Genomic DNA, 21558 nt, shown 5'->3' on the forward strand with positions numbered 1-21558 from the left:
GCTATTCAGGGTAAACCTGCCTGTTCACATCCCCCATGGCTGATCACTCTATCAACTCCTAAACAGGTAGGTTGAGCCACCCCCTCCAAAAACAGTGTGCTTAATTCTTCCTGATTGAGAGACTGACTGGCCCGGCTGGAATGCGGATTCTTCGGTGGCTATCCCTTCCAAGTTCCAGCAGTGACAGAATCCGGGGACTGCTGCTAACGCCCCCGCAATGCAGGCATCCGCATTCCCCGCATGTCGATCGACAGGAAAGTGACTCTCGTCGGCTGCCATCGCGGCATTGCATATCTCCTCCATCAGACCACTCTCGGCCAGTCACAAAATATCTGAGTACACGCACCAGAAATATAAATATGTCGGCCTTTTCAAGAACAGTGAGTGCATTCGAGCAGCCCTTTCTATTCACTTTCAGAAATGAAGGCCTTTCTATGTTTGCCCCTATTCAGCGCCGGGCTAACGCTCGCCCTGCCTCACAGCAAAGCCAACCGATCTCTCCTCTCCTACCCCACTAAGCCGCGCGTCTTTATCCTTTCTGATATTGCCAATGAGCCCGATGACTCCGAGTCGCTCGTCCGCTACCTGGTCTACAGCAATCAGTTCCAGAATGAGGGCATCGTGGCCACCACTTCCACGTGGTTGAGAGATGAAGTGCGTCCGGGTTTGATGCTGGACACTATCGAAGCCTACGCAAAGGTGGTGGACAACTTGAACAATCATGCTCCCAAAGATGCGCCGTTTCCGTCGGCCGATTATCTACGGGGGATTGTATCTCACGGGCTGCCTGTACGTCCTACCTACAGCTGCGAGGTTCATAGTTAACTGGAGGTACAGGTCTACGGCATGAAGGCTCTCCTAAACAACAACACCTATAGCCCCGGCACAGAACTTCTCATCAACAGCATCACCAACACGTCTTCCGACCAGCCTCTCTGGGTCCTCGGCTGGGCCGGCACCAACGTTCTTGCTCAAGCTCTTCTGAATATTTCTCTCACGCACTCCGCCTCCGCGGCAGCCGCTCTCCGCGCGAATCTCCGAGTTTACGCCATCTCGGACCAAGATGACACTGGCCCTTGGATCCGCCACAACTGGCCCGACATCCACTACGTCTCTTCTGTGCACGGATTCGACCAGTATGCAGGGGCGACCTGGCCGGGTATTTCTGGCGAGACAGGCTACGACTTCGACAAGGGTGGTCCAGACACCTCCCTCGTGTCTCACGAATGGCTAAAGAAAAACATCCGAATCGGTACTCTGGGCGCGAAATACCCGGATTTCGAATACATCATGGAGGGAGACAGCCCGACGCTGCTGTATGTTATCCAGAACGGACTGGGTGATCGAGAACACCCTCGATATGGCAGCTGGGGCGGCCGATATTCGGCTGTTTGTGACAACTGCGACTGGGACAATCACTACAGCGATGCGGAGGACCAGGTCATCGGCCTGAACAATCAGACGTTCAAGTCGAACAAAGCGACGATCTGGCGTTGGAGAGAGGCGTACCAGAACGACTTTGCAGCGCGGATGCAATGGACGTTGTCCGCTTCGGAGACCAACGAAACCTGGAATCACAACCCGGTAGTTATTGTGAACGGGACGGGCGGGTTGGATCCGGTGCCCGTGAATGTATCTGTTGGGGAGAGGGTGGCTTTTGACGCGGGTGAGACATATGATCCAGACGGCGATAGTTTGTCATTCCACTGGTTCCAGTATCTGGAGCCGTCCACGGACAACGCGTCCGCGAAGGGAAATGTGGGGGAGCTGAACATCACAAGCACTTCTGAGGGGAGAATGGTGTCGGTTGCGATTCCATCTACGGAAAACACCTGCGATGAGGATGGTTGTCAGTTACTACATCTGATTTTGCAAGTGAAGGACACGGGCAGTCCGCCGTTGACCACGTACCGGCGAATGCTGATCCAGGTGTCCAACACCACTGCACTCTAAACCAACTATCGATGAAACCAGCGAGCTGAAAGTTAAAACATGTCTAGTTACACTGAATGCCACCATTTGGCAAGACTACTGCAGCCAAGGTTGTTGTGTCCAGCCCTAACCAGTCAGCGCCACGGACCGACCGATGGGCGAACACGAGGTCTGACTTGGGACAGGCCGCCCATCCAACGTAGCAGATCCAGCCCCTCTTCTGTCCCCTGCCGTCGTCTCGTACATCAGCTGCGCATTGCCTCGCTCGTCAGATCAGCTCGTTTCTTTGTTGAGCAATCAGGGGTGTCTTTCCTTGTGGCCACCGTCCCTCGCGCAGACTTTTTCTCAACCTTCGGGACGACTCCCGGATCCCATCCAGCACCAGATGCCCAGAGCGCCGTTCCGATAAAATGCTGCCCATCTCGATGGTATCTCATCTGCTGGCGATCGCGGCGATGCTCGCCACCGCTCGAGCCCAATACAGCAGCACTGACGTGCCCTCCTCCACCACCAGTACTACCCGTACCTCCCAGGCATCCACCACCACCACGACATCTACAACAGCAACCCACACCGTCCAAGTCGGTTCGAAAGAAGATCCCCATCAGTATTTGCCACATAACATCACCGCCGCGGTCGGCGATGTCATCGTGTTTGAGTTCTATCCGCGGAACCACTCCGTCGTGAAAGCCGACTACCTGGCACCATGTGTGCCCGCCAGTGGGACCATCTTCTACTCGGGGATTTTTAATAGTTTTAACGAACAGGATGGAGACCTCGTTGGGCCGGTAGGTTGATTCCACTCATAAAACAGATGATACTGACGATGTAGCCACCAACATGGTCCCTCGTCGTCAACGACACAAAGGTACACCCCCTAATACAACCCACGTCATCGCACCAACTAACCATCATCAGCCTACATTCTTCTACTGCACAGCAATCGACTCCTGCATCGGAAATGGCATGGTCGGCGTCATCAACCCGGTACGCCTCCTCCATAACCCCTCTCCTCCCCAGTCCTCCAAACTAACCCGATCCCAGAATGCGACCATGACCTGGGAAGCCCAATATGAAAAGGCCAAAACGTACCCCTACATGCTCGTCCCAGGCCAATCCATGCCCGCTGAAGGCACCATTCCCCCTTCCTCCAGTGCGACCTCCACCTCCACCCCGTCCTCGTCTTCATCCCACTCAGGCCTCAGCACCGGTGCCATCGTCGGCATCGTCATCGGTAGCGTCGCCTTTGTCGGGCTCCTCGGGGCCCTGTTCTTCCTCCTCGGTCGGAACCGAGTCTATAAGCAATGGATGTCGAGCCAGGACGGTCGACACGAGCGCACCGCCCGGTGGGCAGCCCTGCTGAGTCCGAGTTCAGGCAACACGAACACGGGGCCGAGGAAGAGTGAGATGGAACATAGCACGGGCATGCCCCAGAGTGAGTTCCCAGGCTCAATGGGAGGGATGTCCCCGCCCCAGCAACAGACAGGCGGGGGACTCTGGGGATGGGATTCTACCCAGCCACAGCCACAGCCACAGCATCAGGTATACCAGGGCCCAGGTCACGGACAAGGACAGGTATATTATGAGGCTATGGCGCGCGGACCATCTGAATTGGAGGCACCGACTCGATGATGATGATCAGGCAGCAACCATCTCACGGACGAGTAGGTAAATAGGACCGGACCGGAACGGACACGGAGTAGTACATTGTGAGCGTTGCTTACTTTCACGACTGATGGATGTATTGTTATTCCCGAGCTCAATTGCTATGTATACTGATTGCAAAGTTGAAATTCAATAATATAATTACCTATAGACATCCAGCAGATAGCAGACCACCCGGGCCTACCTCCCACACCCACAGTCCCAATCCCAATCCCAGTCTCAGTCTCAGTCTCAGTCTCATTTAATTTACACTTCAATAGTCCCAAGCCCCAAACTCAGCCCTCAGCCCCCAACCCAACCCCAAGATCCCCCCTCGAGGAAATTAAGAGCAGTTCGACCCCCCATAAACAAAAGTTCCATCAGAGTCCTCACATCCACAAGTTCCATCATCAGGGCTGCGGATACATCCGGTACCGGAACCGGAGGATTCTCCGTTGTCACTATATGCTCTGTTAGCGCAATGTCCTTGCTTATTCTTATTCGGTGTGTTTTTAATCTCCTCATTTGGAAATTGAAAGGTGGGAGGGATAGGGTAAACGTACTTCCAGAAGAAAGTCCAGCAGTCATCATCGTCGTCCGTCATTTCGCTATCCGTGGGAGCAGTGCAAGTGTAGGCGGCGCAGGTGCCGTAGGGAGCACCGTAGGAGGAGTCATATTGGTGGTCAGTCTTGAAGACGGCGAAGGTTTGGGTTCCTTTTTATATATCAGATTAGTGTTTTTCTCTTTTGGGTTATCTTTGGGGGTGGGGTGGGGGTACCAGAAGTCCGAGTGTTGTGGGAGCATTCGGCGGCTTGGATGGCGGTGGAGGTTTTGGCGGCTGTTTTTTATTCATTTATTCGTTAGTATTTGGTTTGGTTTGACTTGGTTTGATTTCTTGGGGGAATATTATTGTATTCGATAATCTTGAATAGGAGAAAGGATTGGGGAAGAAAATACCAGAGCAGTTATAAGTGCCGGGACACTTTCCCTTGGTGTTGGTGGTGGCGGGATTAACGGTAGCAGTGGCCAGCACGGCACCGAGGACGATGGTGAGGAGGGATTTGGCGAGCATTTTCGGTTCTTTTATCTTTCCTGAAGATATAGGTTGTGTAGTGATTATAGTAGTAGTAGTACTTGTAGTAGAAATAGTAATAGTTTCTCTCCAGTGTCCAAGGAAGCCTTTATATCTTAGGAAATGTAAATGTGGAAACCTATATCACCACACCTACTATTATCATCCACGTACGACACCCACTTCATTCAAAACAGGGGGTGCGGTGGGACGCATCTAGAATTCTCTATAATATGGGATTTTGGACGGTGGGGGAGTGTTTCGGGTTGGTTGGGAATTGGGGATTGGGAGATGCGATGCGCGCGCGCTAATGTTTAAGCTTGTTTGAGGTTGGGTGAGGGATCCACTGCGGGTGGTAGATTAAGGGGATCGACGGACTAGAAGACGGGAAGGAGGATTATTTGGGTGGTTATCTAGGTAGAGTCTAGACGGGGGAATTGGGGGGTTGTTTGGGTGGTGATGTTGGGGTAGTAGATAGTGTGGTCGTCACTAGTGTGGGTAAGTGTATGTTGGTATGGATCTATAGGGATTGTGGTTGCCTGGATCGATGTTGGTTCATCGTGATGGTCATGCCATCGGTTGGCGGTACGGCACGGGAACACGTATCTACTATGTCTACTATGTATTTGGTGGCTAGTCTGATACAGCTTGTCAGATGGAACTTTTGTTGTAGACTGGTCTAGATCACATCTCCATTATGTTTCGACTCCATTTCATCCAGTCATCATCAACTTGGCATTGCCAGAAGACACACCCCCTCATTACGAGTAAAGTGTAGCTCCATCTCAGTCCCGTCAATCCCGTAGGTAACCCATCAGCCCGTCAGTCATCAAGTCGTGTCGCGTTCAGCCCTCCAATGGCACACAGTCCGGCCCCAGTTTTCTCACCAGCACCTCCGCTCCATCCGGCGTCCATTCCCCTCCACTAGTGCCAGTCGTGCCAATTTCAGTAGTAGGAATAACCATCTCCAGGTCCAGCGTCGCAACGTCCAGCTCCGCAATAGTCGGGATCAAAGAATTGACGAGCTGGTGAGCAGATGTGCGAGCCGTGACGCCGCAGCTGGTTTTGCCGCAGACCGGAACCGCAACTTCAAAGACCTGAGCTTCGGCCGCCCCTCCCAGCGTCGCGTTCATGTCGGGGAATTTCCACCGACAGTGGACAAGCTGCCCCAGTCGCATGATCAGGCGTCGGCGGGGTCCGTCTTCCAGTCCGGATTTGCTGGTCCGCGTAAACATGATGGGCTGGTGCACGAATTTGCGAGCGGCGGTCGGCTCAGTACAAACCGCGCAGGAATATTTGGCGATCTGAGAAAGGTACTGCTCGTTGTACCGGACAATGTCCTTGCATTTGGCTGCTTTATCGGCTTTGTTTCTGCAGGATCCTGGAAAGAAGTCCTGGCGCCACTGCGACGAAAGGACTATGCAGCTAAGATGGACTGGTCGGTCCGCTTGAGGGCGCGGGTTCCCCACGAACATCGTGACGGCGATCGGATAGAGCTTCTCCCTTTCGTGCTCGACGAGTTGAAAGGAAATCGAGCTGGGAGAGCTGGCGCCGCTGACGACTTCATACTCCTCCATTTCGTCGGTGTCGTTGGTGTCGTCGCTGAAGTGGCTGCGCTCGTCAGCGGGGAGATTGATTCCGAGACCGTGGTGATCCGGGGCAGTATCGGAGGCATCACAATCGATCGCAGAGTGGGTGGAGGCGTGGCTCAAGCCACTGCTGGCGCTCAGCCGCACTTGAGAAGTCGCGGTTTGCGAAGCAAGGGAGCCGCCGGGGTGGCCAGCAAGGGTCTCCCGTGGGCTTGAGGCCTCGTTGTCGTGGACAGGCAAGTCGGACATCCTCACTGCGGATCTAGCAGATGGGGTTCAACAAAGACAAGGGTGACGTCATGTGCAGTGACGTAGTGATTCATGATGAGAATTATTGGTGTTGTGAGCAAGGCTGACAGTCAGAGTGAAGGACAGTGAAGGGACAGTAAAGGGACAGTGAATGGCCGCTGGCCTGAAGGCAGGCGTTGGGAACATTTGCTTGCCCTCACATGGTGCTGGTAGTGTCTGACATGCAAAATCAAAATTGCACTCTTTACAGTTTACACCCACATTGCACGCTGCTGCATGGAAAGTTAAGACGACTCCTGCGGAGACATCGATAGTGTATAGTAGTGGTCGGGAAGATGTAGATGACAGGTATCGCGGCAGAGATATAAATAGCCGACCCAGTAATCTAAATTCAACGCGGTCTCATTGGGGCTGTCACCGAATCCATACTTACTACATAATACAGTAAGACCAGCCTCACACAGACCACATAACTGAGACAGCATGATCACACAGGACACAATCCTAGAAACAGATCCCATGCAACCTTGTCCAAGCAGCCCAGCAGTCCAGCAGGCTGGAGAGTGGCCGGACCAACAGCCCGTAAACCTGTAAGGAACACCGCAACCGGCCGCGCCACGTGATGTGAAGGCGGGCGTTGCCCCTTTGCGGCGCCGAAAAGACTCCCCCATCCTGTTCCTGTCTTCCTCCCCCATCTTCGCGACGACCGCTGCTCGGCTTCGTTCCTTTTCTTCTTGCATGTATTCTACTCGTTTTGCTCTGTATGATCAGGCTGCCTACTTTAACTTCCCGCTCCCTTCCTCGTCTCCTCGCCCCCGATCGCGTGTGTGAGTACTCCACTCGGATCGCTGTCGTGGCTTGATTTACGATCGTCGTACCTGGATTCAAACTTTCTCGATCATCCTTCGTTTACGGCCTACCTGTCTGTTCATGTGTACCGTTGCATATATCACATAAGTATTTTAATATCTCTTCAATTGATCCACCGGTGCGCCCGATCCCACATCATGAAGATCCACCACCTGTCGTCGCCGCTTCTCCTTCTCCTCCTGCCTGCTCTTTCGACCGCGCTCGCGGATCCAAGCTCGGCCAACAATAGCGTCAAGGATACTCCTCTCGCAGAACGTGAAGCCTTGGCCCCGGGTGCCGTCGAACTCGATGCCGTCACCGCACCCAAGTCCGCCAAAGGGACGCTGGACGCCCCGATTGACGGTAAGGATGGCCGGCCGCACGCCGGTCCTTGGGTGGAAACAAGTGCAGAGCGGGATCGCAAGAAAACAGGTTCCTCCACTTGGTCGGAGGAAAAGTCAAAGTCCGACCCCAAGGCTGCGGAACAGCTGGGCCCCGATGGAAGTCCAATTCCTTATTCCAATGATGGCGTGATGGATGATCCCCATCGGACTGGTCCCAAGGAGGGTACTCGTGGAACAGAGGGTGGCGTGTCGGAAAAGTTGAGGGAGCCATACTCTAACGAGAAGACTCCGGGCAGTCCGAAGGAGGCTCCGCCGTTGCCGCACAGCGAGTCGCAGAAGCTCCCGGTGTCGGATGAGGATTCTGAGGTGAAGGACACCAAGAGCCCGAGCGCCGACTCGAACTTGGGCAAGCTGGAGGTATTTAGTTGAAACACGAGAGTTGAAAACGCATGCTGATGCAGTCCCAGAAACCCGCCGACTTGCCCGATAAGCCGCACGACATCCCCCCTCCGAAATCGCCCTCCACAGTCAAAGACAGCCCTCTCGGTCTCGACAAGCATGGCTCTACCCAGCCTGGTGAGTCGCTCGCGGAGGGAACTGCGTTCCATTCGTTGTTGTTCTCCTTCACCATGATCATCGTCTCGGAGATCGGCGATAAAACCTTCTTGGTGGCCGCACTCATGGCCATGCGTCACCCGCGTCTGCTCGTCTTCTCTGCCGCGTTCAGCGCTCTGATTTTCATGACTGTTCTCTCGGCTGTTCTGGGACATGCTGTGCCTACTCTGATCCCCAAGTCCGTGACGAAGCTGTTGGCAGCTGTCTTGTTCCTCGTGTTCGGTCTGAAGATGCTCAAAGAAGGTCGCGAGATGTCGCCCGACGAGGGTGTCGGAGAGGAAATGAAGGAGGTTGAGATGGAACTGGAGGAGAAGGAACAAGAGCAGCGGCGTATGAGTCGTCGGTCTTCCGTGACTCCGCACTCGCTGGAGGCTGGTCGCGTTGGACGTCGCAAGTCCCGTTCGTCCGGCAACCGTCTCCCTTCGCCTCCGGAGAGCGTGTCGTCCTCGTCCTCGCGCGGATCGTCTCCCTCCCGCAACCGCTGGGGCGACCTTCTCGTCGGCATGAACAACCTCTTCTCGCTCCTGCTCAGCCCCGCCTGGGTTCAGACCTTTGTTATGACCTTCCTGGGCGAGTGGGGTGACCGTAGTCAAATTGCTACCATTGCGATGGCCGCTGGTCAGGATTACTGGTGGGTGACTATCGGTGCCATCACTGGACACGGACTTTGCACTGCTGCGGCCGTCATTGGCGGCAGTGCGATTGCTGGCAAGGTCAGCATGCGCGTTGGTATGTATCTCTACTGTTTATTTGGTGATCACTGGCTAACCTACGGCAGTAACGCTGGGCGGTGCCACGGCATTCTTGGTATTCGGTGTCATCTACATGTTTGAGGCCATCTACTAAACTTCTGTCCATGCTATGTTGGCATATCGGGCGGTTTTCTTCAGTATAGATTATGCGATAATGGTGCATGTACTTTAATTTTCGTGCCTTAGCGTTAGGCAACGACTTTCCTGATCAGAGTTCTGTTTATGAGACAGCCAGTTCTGCTAATCATAATGTAATCAAGCTCTATCGTAGCATCACCCTTTTCAGCGTTTATCCTCAAGAACCAAAAACACTATATACACAGCGAACAAAACCACCCCCGCAACCCGACTCGGCTCAAGAAAAACAACAGCTGTAAAGCCCACCGCAGAGATCCACACCATAACCAAATCAAAAAGCACCAAAGAATCTCTACCTGCCTGATCAACAGAACCCCCCGCAACAGCCACCACCCCAACACAAAGCGTCAAGAGAAAGATATTACTCCCTGCCGTAGTGGCAACAATAATCCCTCCCTGTCCGCGAAGTCCACTCATCACTGAGATTAACTTCTCAGGTAGCGTCGTCGCAAAGGCAATAACCGTTAAGCCTAAAACGGTCCCTGATACCTGGAGAGAATCGGCAATTAAACCTGCGCTATGCGCGAGGATGTATCCAGAAAGTGAGAGCGCAAGGAGGCCGACGAGCAGGTGGAAGATATGGTGAGTAAGTGCCCGTGGGATCTTTTGTTGTTCACTGGTTGGGTTGGTGGGTTGACGTGTCCTACTAGGAGAGGAGATTCCTCGGATACCCGCGTGGTGGAGATATGATCATCAGTATCACTATCGGTATCATTATCACTATCTGATATCTGAGGCGGGTCTGTTACACCCTTATAGATAGCATATCCCGTGGAAATGGTATAGATGGCGAAAATGGCGATGAGGATCCCACCGGTGACTCGATTGAGTAGGTTGAAGAATGCCAGAGCCACGGATAACGTGGTGATGGAGAGAAGAAGCGCGGAGTAGATCTTTGCGCTCCTATCGAAGTAAACTCCGCTTGGATGGAAGAGGAGACCTAGGGAAAAGGCACCGAGGATGTTGGAGATCGTGGCGCCGAGGACGTTGCCTAGTGCTAGAGGGGAGCGGTGTTGGAGGATTGCAGAGATGACCACGGCTAGCTGGGGGATGTTGTTAGTATGAAGATGAGAGGGGAAGGGGGGGTTGGTGGGGAGTACTTCTTCGTACTCGGCTCCAGCGGTTAAGAGAGCGATTAGAGTGGGTGAGATGCCTAATCGTTGTCCGATGATAACGGTGTGGTCGAGGAATTTGTCTGCCCCATAGTCGAGAACGAAGACCCCGGTGATGAATGTCGTGCTGTTGAAACAGAGGATGTCCCAGTTCATGAAGTGGGATAGTGCTTTGTGTGTTAGAGCTGTTGGTGCTGGTTTCTGTACTGCATGTGCGATAGAAGGTGTGCAGTTTGGCTTCTGTTTAGTGGGTACAATGGTACAATTACTAGGTTGAAGGGTCACATGATCAGATATAGCCAATTGCAGGTCACTAACAAAGTATGAGAGGACAGTGGTAATTATTGCTAGGTGCAAGTGTCTGTGATTGATGAAAGAGCTGATTTGTCTTGCGCATTGCCCAAGAAAACAGATGGTCTTGAAGTTTCATATACCGTCGCTATTCATGACACACTGTCCATTTTCTTCCTCATAGAATAAATGCCCCTATTTTGAACATGAGAAGCATATATTTACTGTCTAAGTAGTAATGAATAGGAGGAAGAATAAAACACCGTGTAGCCAATTCTGCAGAAAAGGAATCCATGATGCTATAACCACCTATACCATACGGATAGTAGACCTAACTGTTCATCACCAGCATCACATCAGCTCGGATTAATACTACTAAGACTACGTTCTGGAGCTAGTATTTTATTAAAATCCAGCTGGAACACGAAATTACATCTGGTTATATCCCAAATTGCTTAAACTTACCCTTCTATCAGAATGTTGCAGCCCAAGCCAGCGACACCTTTTTCAGGCTATATCTCAACAACCACTCTAAGGATTGGCCTAATATTATGAAATTGACAAGATATAGTAGGCAACGAGACTGATATTGATCTTTACTTTGGGAAAAATCGGTAGCAACATAACATCGTCGATTTACTTAAACCGGAAACCGACCACAATTTCCACACAACGCATCGACCCAGCTCATGAGTACCTTCATCTTTTACCCTTCCACTGCATACAGTATCATAAGCGCTCCATCACTCAACAGTCATGTGTCAGGTGCAATAAGAGTGGTTTATTGTGATGTTTATTAGGGTGACGTTTATTAGGGTCTGGGGGTTTTTTAGGGTGTGGGGTTTTCTGGGGTTTTCTGGGGTTTTTAAACCCTACTGCCTAATTCTGCCGCTTACATAATCTAGTTACCCCAAATCTGGCACAATTTTTAGGGTCTGACCGCTGAACCTCCCCTAGTTGAAATTCTCTTCCTTCTACCACTCCTACACCACCCGACAACCATCCTCAGCCAACTACAGTATCAGGGTTTCATCAGTTTCCATTCAGAGGAGACTTATGCCATCATTTCTGGATTCTTTGAGCGTATAAATCGCCAGTTGCACGTGCTCCGGCAGCTGACCGCCTTCCTTTCCTCTGGGGGAGGGAAGTTTGTTGTGGTAGAATGGCGAGATTGGCCCGGTCGCGAGAGGCTGCTCAGTCCTCAACTGAGCACTGGGTTACGTCGAAGGGTAAGGCCTGGACTGGGAGTCCTATTCGGAGACGAGTAACGCGTAGCCAAAGTCGTGATTTGGAGGGATCCGGACCTCAGCAGCACGATGATGGCGAGGCGTCGATGGATGCCGGTCGCAGAAGGGGGGGAGGCCTAGGTAAAGGTCGTATGGGCGGAGAGGGTGAGTCTCTCTACCATTTGTTTGAGCGTTTCTCACGGTCGATTAAATAGGCTTGGATGTCGTTTCCGAGGAATCTCCCCTCCAGTCAGCTCCGAGGCTCGGCCAGTATGCAAACCAGGTCATTCCAGAGACTCCAGAAGAGGAGGCCAATATCTCTGGCACCACTATCCTGCCTTCAGAGCCAGATCTTGATTTAGATCCTGATATAATGGTGGAGGCTCTCCCGGACTTGGAGCGTGCTGCTGGCAATGTGCTTGACTTTCTCGTCCCCGGGTCCGCAGACCCCGTCAGCATCATTAGCACTGCGAAGAAGCTGGGAGATCCTGGCAGTACTCAAAGCAGACGTCTGCAGCGGTCGGTGACCAATCTAAACCATGAGGTAAAATACTTTGGCCTATCTACCCATTCGACCTACCTCGATGTGGAGCAGATTGTGAAGGTCAGTGGGCTGGAAGACCGCTGGAAGCCGTTTCTACACAAAGCCAATTGTGCTCGCTTTGCGTTGCGAATGCTCCTTGCTAGACCTGGCACCAATTCTTCCCCAGAGCAGACAATCTCCAGCATCCAAGCACAGTTCCCTCTGCCTTTCATGACAAATCTGGTCGAAAAGGATGTACAGAAATCGGTCGACGAAAGCTACTTGGACAAAGATACATTTGAGCTTGCGCTGGAGATCCGTACCCAGTACTTGATAATGCAGCTTGAAGCACACCAGGATGACGACGACTTCGACCCAGTTGAGATACTGACAAGTGGTTTTTTCTTGCATTTGCCCAAGGATGCGACCGAGGATGCTGAACGTCGGTTCCGCGGTTTCAACCTGGAGAGGTTCACTGGCCTCAGGCAGGAGCTTCCCTCTAGGTATCGAAGTGATGTTGAGGATCGTTACAATGATATGCGTGTGGTTTTAGAGGTAGACGGTACCCTTGAGGCACTCAAGGGTGACTACCGTTGGCAGAAGTTTGTTATGCAGGCTGTCCGATGGATTCGCAAGAGGACGGACGAAATCAACAATGACCTGATACACATGGATGATGTTTACTCCATGTCAAAAACCCGTCACAGCCTGGGAAATACTATGGGCTTCTCTACGCCTAGTAGTCAGCGGATGGAGAATCGTTTTCCTGTGGTCAATAATTCTGCGCGGAAGACTGTTGGCTTTTCAGATGGTCAAGGCCCATCCCAGCCTTTAGTCCGAGCATCTCCCGTGAGCTCACAAAGGACTGCTACACCCGCGCCTGCCCCCAACCCTCATACTGTGCCAGATATTATCGAACCAGAGACAACCGTGCCAAGGGTCGCTTCAGTGCCCCGCGATGTTTTGCCCCCTGCTGACACGAGGGAGCCTACTTCGGAGGTTAGTGATCGAAGGAAGTCTTCCAGACCGTGAGTATCCCGACCATGCACATCTATCCACACGTTAACCTAGAAAAGCTCCTTTTTGAATAAAGCGGCAATCAACCGAGTGATGCAACGTCAGCAACAACTCCGGGGCTTGACTGAGACGTCCAGTTCTCACCGACAATCAGACTTTGTCAGGCCGAACCGTCCTGATGTGGCACAGCAGTCTACATCCGACAGGCGACAGACCGTAGCTGCAATGCCACCTCGGCAGAGGTCGGTATCCGCGCAGCCCCATGAGACCTTTGATGCCTCTCGCACGCTCGTGAACGAAGACTCTCAGGTAAATGATGACACTCAAGTAAACGACGACTCTCAGGTGAACGACGACACTGAGGCATATGAGGAGACTGAGTTGAACGAGGAGACTCAGGTGAACGACACGGAGGTATATGAGAATCGGTTGAACGATAACTCCACCGTAATTGATGAGACGGAGATTACTGTCAACGACGAGCCTCTTGATATAAGTCAGCATACCGAGAGTCATCCAGAGAGGTCCCACAGTCCTCCAATGAACAGGTCCGCTTCAAGACCTCGCCACGCACCTACTTCTTCACTGGCCCCGCCTACAACAAACAACCTCGCACTTCCCTCAAGCAGGGATGTTTGGAATATGGCAAAACCGCAAGCGCCCCCTCGTCTGGATGCCAATCACAGTTCACGCCCTGCATTCATTGATCGCCAAGAAAATGCCGTGCGCGTATCCCCTGTCAGCCAGGCATCGGACATCAGAAGTGTTGAACGGAGGCCTCGTGGACGACCTCCCAAACGCCGACGTGAGACCAGCAGTGTTTCAGAAAGCGACGACGAGTTTGATACAAATGATCGTGTAGTAGACACAGAGCGCCGGCGTGCCGCTAAGCCAGTGCAGGCGCGGCAGAGTAAGCGTGCAAGGGTGGACAATGGTCATGAAGATGGCCGAGATGGCGTCGAAGAGCAGCGTCGGCAAGGATCGCAAGATGCTGCTCGGTCTCCAGCACGTACGCAGGCCGAATCACACCAAGGAAGCAATCAAGAGTCCACCTCGCCGCCACCTAGGCGTAAAACTGTTTCTGCCCGAGGAAGACAATCGAGGGGCTGGTCAGAGGCTGAAGATACACGACTGGTACGTTTGATCAAAGAACACGGCATCTCATGGGCGAAGATCGAAAATGAAAACCTGGTTCAGCCCGAGAAGGCGGGCGAAACCCGGATTAAGGATCGAAACCAGGTGCAACTGAAAGACCGCGCAAGAAATCTGAAGATTAAGTTTTACCGGTAAGTTGTCATTGCACTTCTCACATCAACATTGAAGAGAACATTTCCAGCTAACAGAGATTAGGGAGGGATTACCAATCCCCGAGAATTTTGGTGGCGTGACGATGAAGAGGGGAGATTGTGCGAGGCTCGAAAGAAACGGTGTCGATTTATCTCGTGAGCAATGAATTGGAGCAGTTGGGTCTAGGGTTCACGAAGTATATGCTCATCATTTTCTGCTGGACCAAGAATGAGTCAGGATATTTTCATAATATCTGTTTTGGGGGGTTTTGGGTTCTGTGACGGTCTATGTATATTGGAGCTCATGGCAGATGTTGTTTTGTACTAATGCTTTCGATCTCGTAATCTACTTATTCCACCTCGTGGCTGGTATTCAGTCTGTATTGTATACGGCAAGGTACGGATGCCGGGTACCGCCGGGTTGATCTCCGCCTGCCAGCCAGCCGACTGCCACCCGCAAATGTCAGCAGCAGCAGCTGTCAGCTTCAATTACCCCCCCCCCCCCCCCCCAGCGTCGCATTCAACGCACCTCGTCAGGATCGGTTCCCACAATGAGTCTCAGACGTAGCTGTGTCTTCTGTCGTGCCAGGAAGATCCGATGCTCGGGCGAATCCATCTGCAGTGCTTGTGAGAAGCGCAACCTCAGCTGCGTCTACAGTTCTGAAGCTCGCAAGGGACGACCCAAACAGAAGGGCACAGCATTCCAGCCTCCACCCGGCCCGGATACTCATCTCAACAATGGCGGAGAATCTCTGCCATCCTCTTCCTCCAGGACCTCCGTGGAGGGCGCCTCTCACAGCCCGGAGTCTGCAACTGACCCCACTCTGAATGACATTGTGGGCGATGAGCTGGAGCGAAGGTTCAACGTCTACTATATTACAAAATCCGAGTCATGCAACGACCTCTTCCAAAACTCAATCGTCGCCCATCGGTGGGATATGGAGCAGTCTCAGACTCCGCCACTCCGTCCAATCAAGCCCCCTTTGAGCTACGATGGATTGTTGTCTTTTATGGCCTCCGAGATGGTGGGCATCCTGCCGCTTCGTTTCAGTTACTTGGGGGACCCGCAACCGGATATACCCAACCAAAACTACTTCCTCTCTAGCTTGGCAGCTGATGAAACGCTGACAATGTTCGATACTATTGAGATTGATCCCGATCCTCTGATGGCGCTTGGAAGACATCTTGTCCTTCAGCTAGTCGATGTGTGGTTCTCCGCGCATCCTTTATCGCCATTGGTTTCTAAAACGCTACTAACAGCAGCAATCCAGGACGAAACGGTGGATAGAGCCCTTTTGGGGGTCATCTTGGCCGATGCGTGTGAGATGCAGCTCATCACGAACGGGCCGGATGGAGATGTACTTAATGATCCCCAGGTACTATGCCAATTTGCTCTCTTGCAGTTGAAGCAACGTGCTCTATCACTTGATCATCCGTTGGTTCTATCCACGGTCCAAGCAATATTCCTGATTGGATGGAGAGAGTTATGCCTTGGCCATGCTCGTCGCACTACTTGTTTGGCAGGCTACGCCTGCCGTCTGATTGCCAGCCTGTACACCTTCTGGCAGACTGGTAGCGACAGGGTGTGTAAGAGGAAGCTGAATGGTGTGGACGTGGGCGTTGTTGAACAGGAGCTTGTGCAGAATATCTACTGGTTGTGTTTGGCTACCACCACGTGGGCCTTTATGCAGAGCGACCAGCCATTCACGCTGCTCACCCCGGAAACAACGCCTGACTTCCCGTGCTTGGATGAGACTACCTCGGCCATTCTCCGCCTGGATCGTGCATCGGGCAATGTCTCTACGCTACAATCACAAGTCCAGGCTATGCGGTGCCTGTGGCCGCTCAGCCACATCACTAGTACCGTGGCGCATATCTACACATTATACCTCAATACGCCGGCAGAGGACAAGCCAGGGCAATCAGTACCATGGCATAAGCAGCACCTCCATCAGTTGCATCAGCTTTTCCAGCCTTCCTTTGACCGATCTGTTTTGGCGTCAAGGATGCATAGAATTCTCCTCCTCGCCATTGAGCTCGTCACGAGCCAGGTCGCCATCATGTCCTCACGGTCATTTCTATTGAATGCTTATCATAGCATCGCTATCCATATGCTCTTCTCCGGGGATAAGGTTAGTCAAGAGCGGCAAATGATCTCGCCATCTATCATCGATTCTTTTTGTCAGTCTGCTTCTGCACTCCATGCCATCGCTCAACAAAACTCTCCGCAATCGACAAATCTGATGCCAACGCAAGTACATCGAGGCATCGAGGGTTCAAACATGATGCTCTACGGTCTTGACACATGCAGCAGAGGTCTCTCATACATCTACACCCGACATGAGCGGGGTTCAATAGAGGAGCGCAATACGATTAGCATGAGGCAAACCCAGCTGGTAGATATCGCCGGTCAGCTGTATCAAACTTGCAAAGTGGATACAGTGTCTCGTTTAGGATCTGCGTTACTACCAGTGAAGAAACGATTCAAGCGTGCGAGGGTAGCCTTCGAGCTTCTTGGATCCGCGGCAGTTCCTCAATCGGGGCTCTCTGGTCAGAATGAGAGCAATCCTACGAGTAATTGGGCTTCGCAAAACGAGATCCTACTGGACCCAGGGATCACCATCGACCATCTGGCAGGCCAGTCTGTTAACTCCGGTTCTCTGCCGGCTATGGCACCCGACCCGTCCCTAGCATCCTCTGGGAATCCTGCTGAGGTCATCGATGCGGGATTTTTCATGAACGGTCCGGTCACAGCGTCCCTTCTGGGGTTCCCCGGTCTTGCCAAAATGAATATGCAGCTACATGACTACCTCTTTCAAGAAGAAAGCGATCCGAACCAGGATATGTTTGGTCTCTTTGGCCAAGGCACGAGCGAAAATTTGACTTAAGTAATCCCGACATCAAGTCTTATACCCGTCGTTCGCCGTTCATATATGGAAATTGTCTCAAATTAAGTAATAAAGTCCTTTCTAGCTGCTGTAAGCAGCTGGGTCTTTTGATGGGGTATCGTGAACATCTGAAGGGGCACGTCCAACGCATGCATCGAGGTATCAACTAGGCTGCAACATCATGACTGCAGCTCGTGCCTCATCCGGTCTACTTCCAATTCTGCTGGATCTGCCGGGGTCTTCATAAAGTGGACACTGTACTGTTGTTGTTCAAACATCGAATTACCACCAGCAGAGGCTATTTGTTGTAACCGCCGCCTTTGCTTTCTCTCCCAGGCGCCCCACACAATAGCAGCGCTCGCAATAACACCGAGTGGAACACCAACCCCGACACCGATGGCTGTATCCTTGGAAGAGGAGCCGGAGGAACCTGAAGAAGAGGAGCTCGCGGATGACGAAGCACTTGGGAGGGAGGTGGAAGACGAAGAACAATTCGTTGAAGAAGCCGTATCATTCCTCTTGGTGGTGAGATTCGCAAGTCCAGCATACCCAACTATCATCTTGCCTGTGGCAACCTCGAACGAGTTTCCATATGGGCAAATCACATCACTTCCATTACTGATCGGTGTACCGCAACAATACGTCGAGACGCCATCCACATAGAGAAGGTTGATAATGGAGCTGCCGCCGCTTTTGTTGACATCCTCTATTAATTGTAAACCATAATATGTCAGTTTATCTCGCACGGATAATGAACATCGCCTGGGCAAGCAGCACGCACGACAAACCGACGGACAATTCTCCGACTCCCAATCCGGATCGGTACATGCTCCTCTGGACAGAACATATGGCTGTTCCGCCGTGTCCATGCAGAGGTTGTTCGATAGACAGATATCCCCAGTGCCGCAGCACGCGGAATGGCCATCCGACGAGCAGGGAACGTTTTCCGTGGCAATGTTACCATTGGGAAAGTAGCAGGTGTTTGCCGCGCTGACGGTCGTGCATGATGCGACGAGGAGAATAAACGAAGCAGCGATCCCCCTGATACCCATAGCGAATGAATGATAATCTTCCAGGTGTCACCATCAAAAACAGGAGAAGAAGGAAAGAAGACAAAAAGGAAGACCCCCAGGACAAGGCTGAAAGCACGCACTTCAAATTCAACGGGGGGCCGACCAGACTAGCCGGCGGCTAGAATATTAATGCGACTGCTCAGCCCGTGCCACGTTCGGGCCTTCAAGCCCAGAACAGGATTTATTCATGGCTTGGAGGTGGGGTGACTTGTCGGGTTAAGATTGAGCTCAATCCTTAGCGCTTATGGGATCGCTGCGCAGCTGCCAATGAGACACTTCCTTGCGGACGTTAGGTGCCTTGCGGCTGAAGCTAAAAGAGTAGTTAAAAATGAGGATTCTGTTGTGCAATATGGACGGCTGGATGCAACCATTAAGAGGGCCTGCGTGACGGGACTATCCACTTAGTGGCCCTCCTGTCTGCTCATTAGCGCCTATTATTCTGGTATGGTTGGTTGCCCGTCCACACCGCCAAGGAAGGGTCTTTCCTCTCTCGACTCTCGAGATAAGGCACTCGACTTGGTTGCGAGGGATGCTAACTCGAACCATTCAGCAATTGGCTGGCATCGTCATATCCGGGAATAGTGAGTATCCTTCAGCTATACTACACCCCTCCTAGAATAATCCAAGCTAGAATTCTCCAACAACCACACAAACCCCTCCATGACCAGGACATATCTACAATACACCCCGACCCCGGGACACATTTCCGGAAAACCCGCGCAATAACATGTGGCCAATGGTCATACCAGTGGACCACAAAGCCTCAGCGGGACGCACAAGGGTTTAATATCATCCCCTATCTAGGCTGCCTACTAGTATCTATCTAGCATCTATGCACTAACCTAAGAACGGAAGTCTATAATCAATCAGAGTTCTACTTACCATCTACCTAGCTACCAACAACTAACTCCTGTAAGCTAACTGAAACAAAACTTCATGCATTCTCGCAAAGGGATATCTCAAACCAAGAACTAAACTAACCAACTCCCTAACCAGAATCGGCTCAAATCGACCAGCGATCTCTCTCTCTTCTCTTATCCAATCCAATCCAAATTATTATGTATCGATATACCTCTGCGTAAGCCAACATCACATCACAGCATAACTATACACACATACTACCCAACCCAATCCCATTCCTCTTCATCCAAGCCACTTCAAACCAAGAAACCAAAACTTTACAACCCCAAACCCAAAACAACCGACAAGACCACACCCCCTACCATCCCAAACCCAGACCCCACACCCATACCAAGAGCAGAAGCACCCCCAACACTAGCCGACGGACTCACCACCGCCCCACTACTAACCGACCCGGAGCCCGAGGCCGTGACCGACGCCGAGGCCGAAGCCGAAGCCGCAACCACCATCGATGTAGCGGTGACAGACGGGGCAGCTGTCTTGAGTACGTCATCGTTCGCCGCTCCGGCTGGGGAACTGGCCATTGCGACGCCAGTCTCCACGATTGTGGGGTTAACTCTCATGGTTTCCGGGGGGGTCGAGGAGGTTTCGTCGGAGTCGGGGGCGATTACGATGCCGTTTTCAGTGTTGGTGGTGGAGTCGCGTTTGTTGTTGGTGACTGTATTGTCGGTGGCGATGAGGGTGAGGGGAGTGGTGAGGGTGGAGTTGTTGACGAGCCAGGTTGTGGTGTTTCCGCCTGAGGGGGGTTGATTAGTGTCTGTTTGTTTGGGGGTTGAATGTGTGTGGGTGATGGGGCGGGGAAGTGGAGGGGCAAAGGGGTTGGTTTTGTGGGAGAGGGCATGGAAACGTACAGTATTCAGAAGGAAACCCGGAACAAGAGGTCTGGCATTGCGTGGAGGAAACCTTTGCCTCCGACGGAGGCAGCTGGTCACCGCAGTAGCATTCGTTGCCGTTGTGCAGGGCGAAGATGGGCTGGTTTTGCTTCGTGCAGACTTCCTGGCAGTAGCCTTGGGATTGGGATTGGTAGGAACCGGTCGAGGTCAGTTGGCCTGGGGAGGTGTAGCAGCCTACGGTGGTGTAGGCAGAGACGCTAGTCAGGAGAGAAAGGACGGAGAGAGCGACGATATTGGTATTTGATTTGGGCATTTTGATGAACGAGCGAATATGCAGTCGATTTCTGCTTTGATAAAGAGTGGAGATGTGGTATGTAGGTCGGTACGTAGATAGGTACAGTATAGAAAAATCGAACGAAAGATAGACTGATATCAAAACAAACACTGGCAGACATCCTCAACCTAAATATTGATTGATCCCCCATAGTCCAGGATGGGTGGCACACGGCTGACCCAACCCCTTGGGAACTCCCGAGCTTGACACAAAAATCGGCGTGTGAAACGCAGCAGAATGCCGATCTGATGATCGCGTGAATGAACGCCCATCTGATTCTCCGGATTCCAAAATGGTTCGTTCGGCTCCACGTCCCGCGCGTTGCGGCCAATCCCTTGCTGTCTTGGGGCGGTGTTTCATCATCGTTCCTGTCGCTCAGCCCTTGGGGAAGCCATCTTAGTGGCCGCTACGCCTCCGCAATGCGTGTTTGCCGTTCGCCAGGTACCCGGGCGAGGGGTGATGTTTTTGCCCGATGATGTAACGATCGTCGCACTATTGTTTTCTGAGACCACCACGCGGCCGACTATCGATTGTCAGACGCTCTTGGGGGTTTGTGGGGGGTCTTGGACTGTAAGTCCTGCGTGGTTTTGGTTTGTTAGTCGAGGATGTGTCTTAGTCAGGGCTGGGAGGTTACCTGAATTGGGGGTTCCTGAAGTTCCTGAGGTTCCTGAGTGGGTGGATTGCTCGGGTGTTGTTGTGTTCCTGATCCATGGATCAGAGAGCGGGTGGCAGAGAGCGGGCTGGAGAAGGGATCCATCGTGAAGTTGCAACTTTGCAACTTTGCAGTTTGCAGTTTTGCGGTTTGCACATTTGCTGGGTTTGGCTCCGATCACGAGACCGCCCTTGATCCCCTTTCGTCCGGGTCTTCTA

At 52.3% G+C, this 21558-nt stretch overlaps 10 protein-coding genes across 10 annotated transcripts; 5 read left to right on the forward strand and 5 right to left on the reverse strand.

Moving 5' to 3' along the window:
• Positions 1-420: 420 nt before the first annotated feature.
• On the forward strand, positions 421-1953 carry BO94DRAFT_479023 (DUF1593-domain-containing protein; the record flags this gene model as incomplete). The annotated part of the gene is made up of 2 exons (XM_025608728.1): positions 421-789; positions 838-1953. 2 exons carry the CDS (start codon positions 421-423, stop codon positions 1951-1953), a joined length of 1485 nt encoding a protein of 494 aa, XP_025461884.1.
• A 404-nt stretch (positions 1954-2357) lies between these two features.
• On the forward strand, positions 2358-3564 carry BO94DRAFT_479047 (cupredoxin domain-containing protein; the record flags this gene model as incomplete). Its single annotated transcript, XM_025608730.1, has 4 exons — positions 2358-2720; positions 2765-2800; positions 2851-2919; positions 2977-3564. The coding sequence occupies 4 exons, from the start codon at positions 2358-2360 to the stop codon at positions 3562-3564; spliced, it is 1056 nt and encodes a 351-aa protein (XP_025461885.1).
• A 354-nt stretch (positions 3565-3918) lies between these two features.
• Positions 3919-4698, reverse strand: BO94DRAFT_570053 (uncharacterized protein; the record flags this gene model as incomplete). Its single annotated transcript, XM_025614774.1, has 4 exons — positions 4534-4698; positions 4355-4414; positions 4140-4290; positions 3919-4037 (listed from the first exon to the last, which is right to left on the reverse strand). The coding sequence occupies exons 1-4, from the start codon at positions 4646-4648 to the stop codon at positions 3920-3922; spliced, it is 444 nt and encodes a 147-aa protein (XP_025461886.1). The 5' UTR covers positions 4649-4698.
• Positions 4699-5304: 606 nt separating this feature from the next.
• BO94DRAFT_540458 (uncharacterized protein) lies at positions 5305-6803 on the reverse strand. The gene has a single exon (XM_025612918.1). The coding sequence runs from the start codon at positions 6484-6486 to the stop codon at positions 5494-5496; it is 993 nt and encodes a 330-aa protein (XP_025461887.1). The 5' UTR covers positions 6487-6803; the 3' UTR covers positions 5305-5493.
• A 632-nt stretch (positions 6804-7435) lies between these two features.
• Positions 7436-9140, forward strand: BO94DRAFT_612174 (UPF0016-domain-containing protein; the record flags this gene model as incomplete). Its single annotated transcript, XM_025616658.1, has 3 exons — positions 7436-8096; positions 8147-9023; positions 9073-9140. The coding sequence occupies exons 1-3, from the start codon at positions 7494-7496 to the stop codon at positions 9138-9140; spliced, it is 1548 nt and encodes a 515-aa protein (XP_025461888.1). The 5' UTR covers positions 7436-7493.
• A 188-nt stretch (positions 9141-9328) lies between these two features.
• BO94DRAFT_570056 (sodium:calcium antiporter) lies at positions 9329-10513 on the reverse strand (the record flags this gene model as incomplete). The annotated part of the gene is made up of 3 exons (XM_025614775.1): positions 10285-10513; positions 9832-10227; positions 9329-9787 (listed from the first exon to the last, which is right to left on the reverse strand). The coding sequence occupies exons 1-3, from the start codon at positions 10450-10452 to the stop codon at positions 9329-9331; spliced, it is 1023 nt and encodes a 340-aa protein (XP_025461889.1). The 5' UTR covers positions 10453-10513.
• Positions 10514-11580: 1067 nt separating this feature from the next.
• BO94DRAFT_628895 (telomere repeat binding factor family protein) lies at positions 11581-14981 on the forward strand. The gene is made up of 4 exons (XM_025617516.1): positions 11581-11978; positions 12029-13364; positions 13413-14639; positions 14704-14981. The coding sequence occupies exons 1-4, from the start codon at positions 11750-11752 to the stop codon at positions 14804-14806; spliced, it is 2895 nt and encodes a 964-aa protein (XP_025461890.1). The 5' UTR covers positions 11581-11749; the 3' UTR covers positions 14807-14981.
• A 209-nt stretch (positions 14982-15190) lies between these two features.
• Positions 15191-17527, forward strand: BO94DRAFT_590946 (Zn(II)2Cys6 transcription factor; the record flags this gene model as incomplete). Its single annotated transcript, XM_025616073.1, has 1 exon — positions 15191-17527. One exon carries the CDS (start codon positions 15191-15193, stop codon positions 17525-17527), a length of 2337 nt encoding a protein of 778 aa, XP_025461891.1.
• BO94DRAFT_540463 (uncharacterized protein) lies at positions 17213-18722 on the reverse strand. Its single transcript, XM_025612919.1, has one exon. The coding sequence runs from the start codon at positions 18577-18579 to the stop codon at positions 17707-17709; it is 873 nt and encodes a 290-aa protein (XP_025461892.1). The 5' UTR covers positions 18580-18722; the 3' UTR covers positions 17213-17706.
• Positions 18723-19778: 1056 nt separating this feature from the next.
• BO94DRAFT_478999 (WSC domain-containing protein) lies at positions 19779-20667 on the reverse strand (the record flags this gene model as incomplete). Its single annotated transcript, XM_025608725.1, has 2 exons — positions 19779-20257; positions 20373-20667. 2 exons carry the CDS (start codon positions 20665-20667, stop codon positions 19779-19781), a joined length of 774 nt encoding a protein of 257 aa, XP_025461893.1.
• Positions 20668-21558: the final 891 nt, after the last annotated feature.

The sequence above is a fragment of the Aspergillus sclerotioniger genome, assembly GCF_003184525.1.
Source record: "Aspergillus sclerotioniger CBS 115572 chromosome Unknown BO94scaffold_48, whole genome shotgun sequence".
In the NCBI taxonomy this organism is placed as follows: domain Eukaryota; kingdom Fungi; phylum Ascomycota; class Eurotiomycetes; order Eurotiales; family Aspergillaceae; genus Aspergillus; species Aspergillus sclerotioniger.

Excerpts from the sequence above, each read along its gene's own strand:
- BO94DRAFT_540458 (XM_025612918.1), bottom strand. The coding sequence starts at position 6,486 with ATGTCCGACTTGCCTGTCCACGACAACGAGGCCTCAAGCCCACGGGAG.
- BO94DRAFT_628895 (XM_025617516.1), top strand. The coding sequence starts at position 11,750 with ATGGCGAGATTGGCCCGGTCGCGAGAGGCTGCTCAGTCCTCAACTGAG. Across the intron at positions 13,365-13,412 it reads CGAAGGAAGTCTTCCAGACC|CTCCTTTTTGAATAAAGCGG; the intron begins GTGAGTATCCCG and ends AACCTAGAAAAG. Across the intron at positions 14,640-14,703 it reads CTGAAGATTAAGTTTTACCG|GGAGGGATTACCAATCCCCG; the intron begins GTAAGTTGTCAT and ends AACAGAGATTAG.
- BO94DRAFT_540463 (XM_025612919.1), bottom strand. The coding sequence starts at position 18,579 with ATGGGTATCAGGGGGATCGCTGCTTCGTTTATTCTCCTCGTCGCATCA.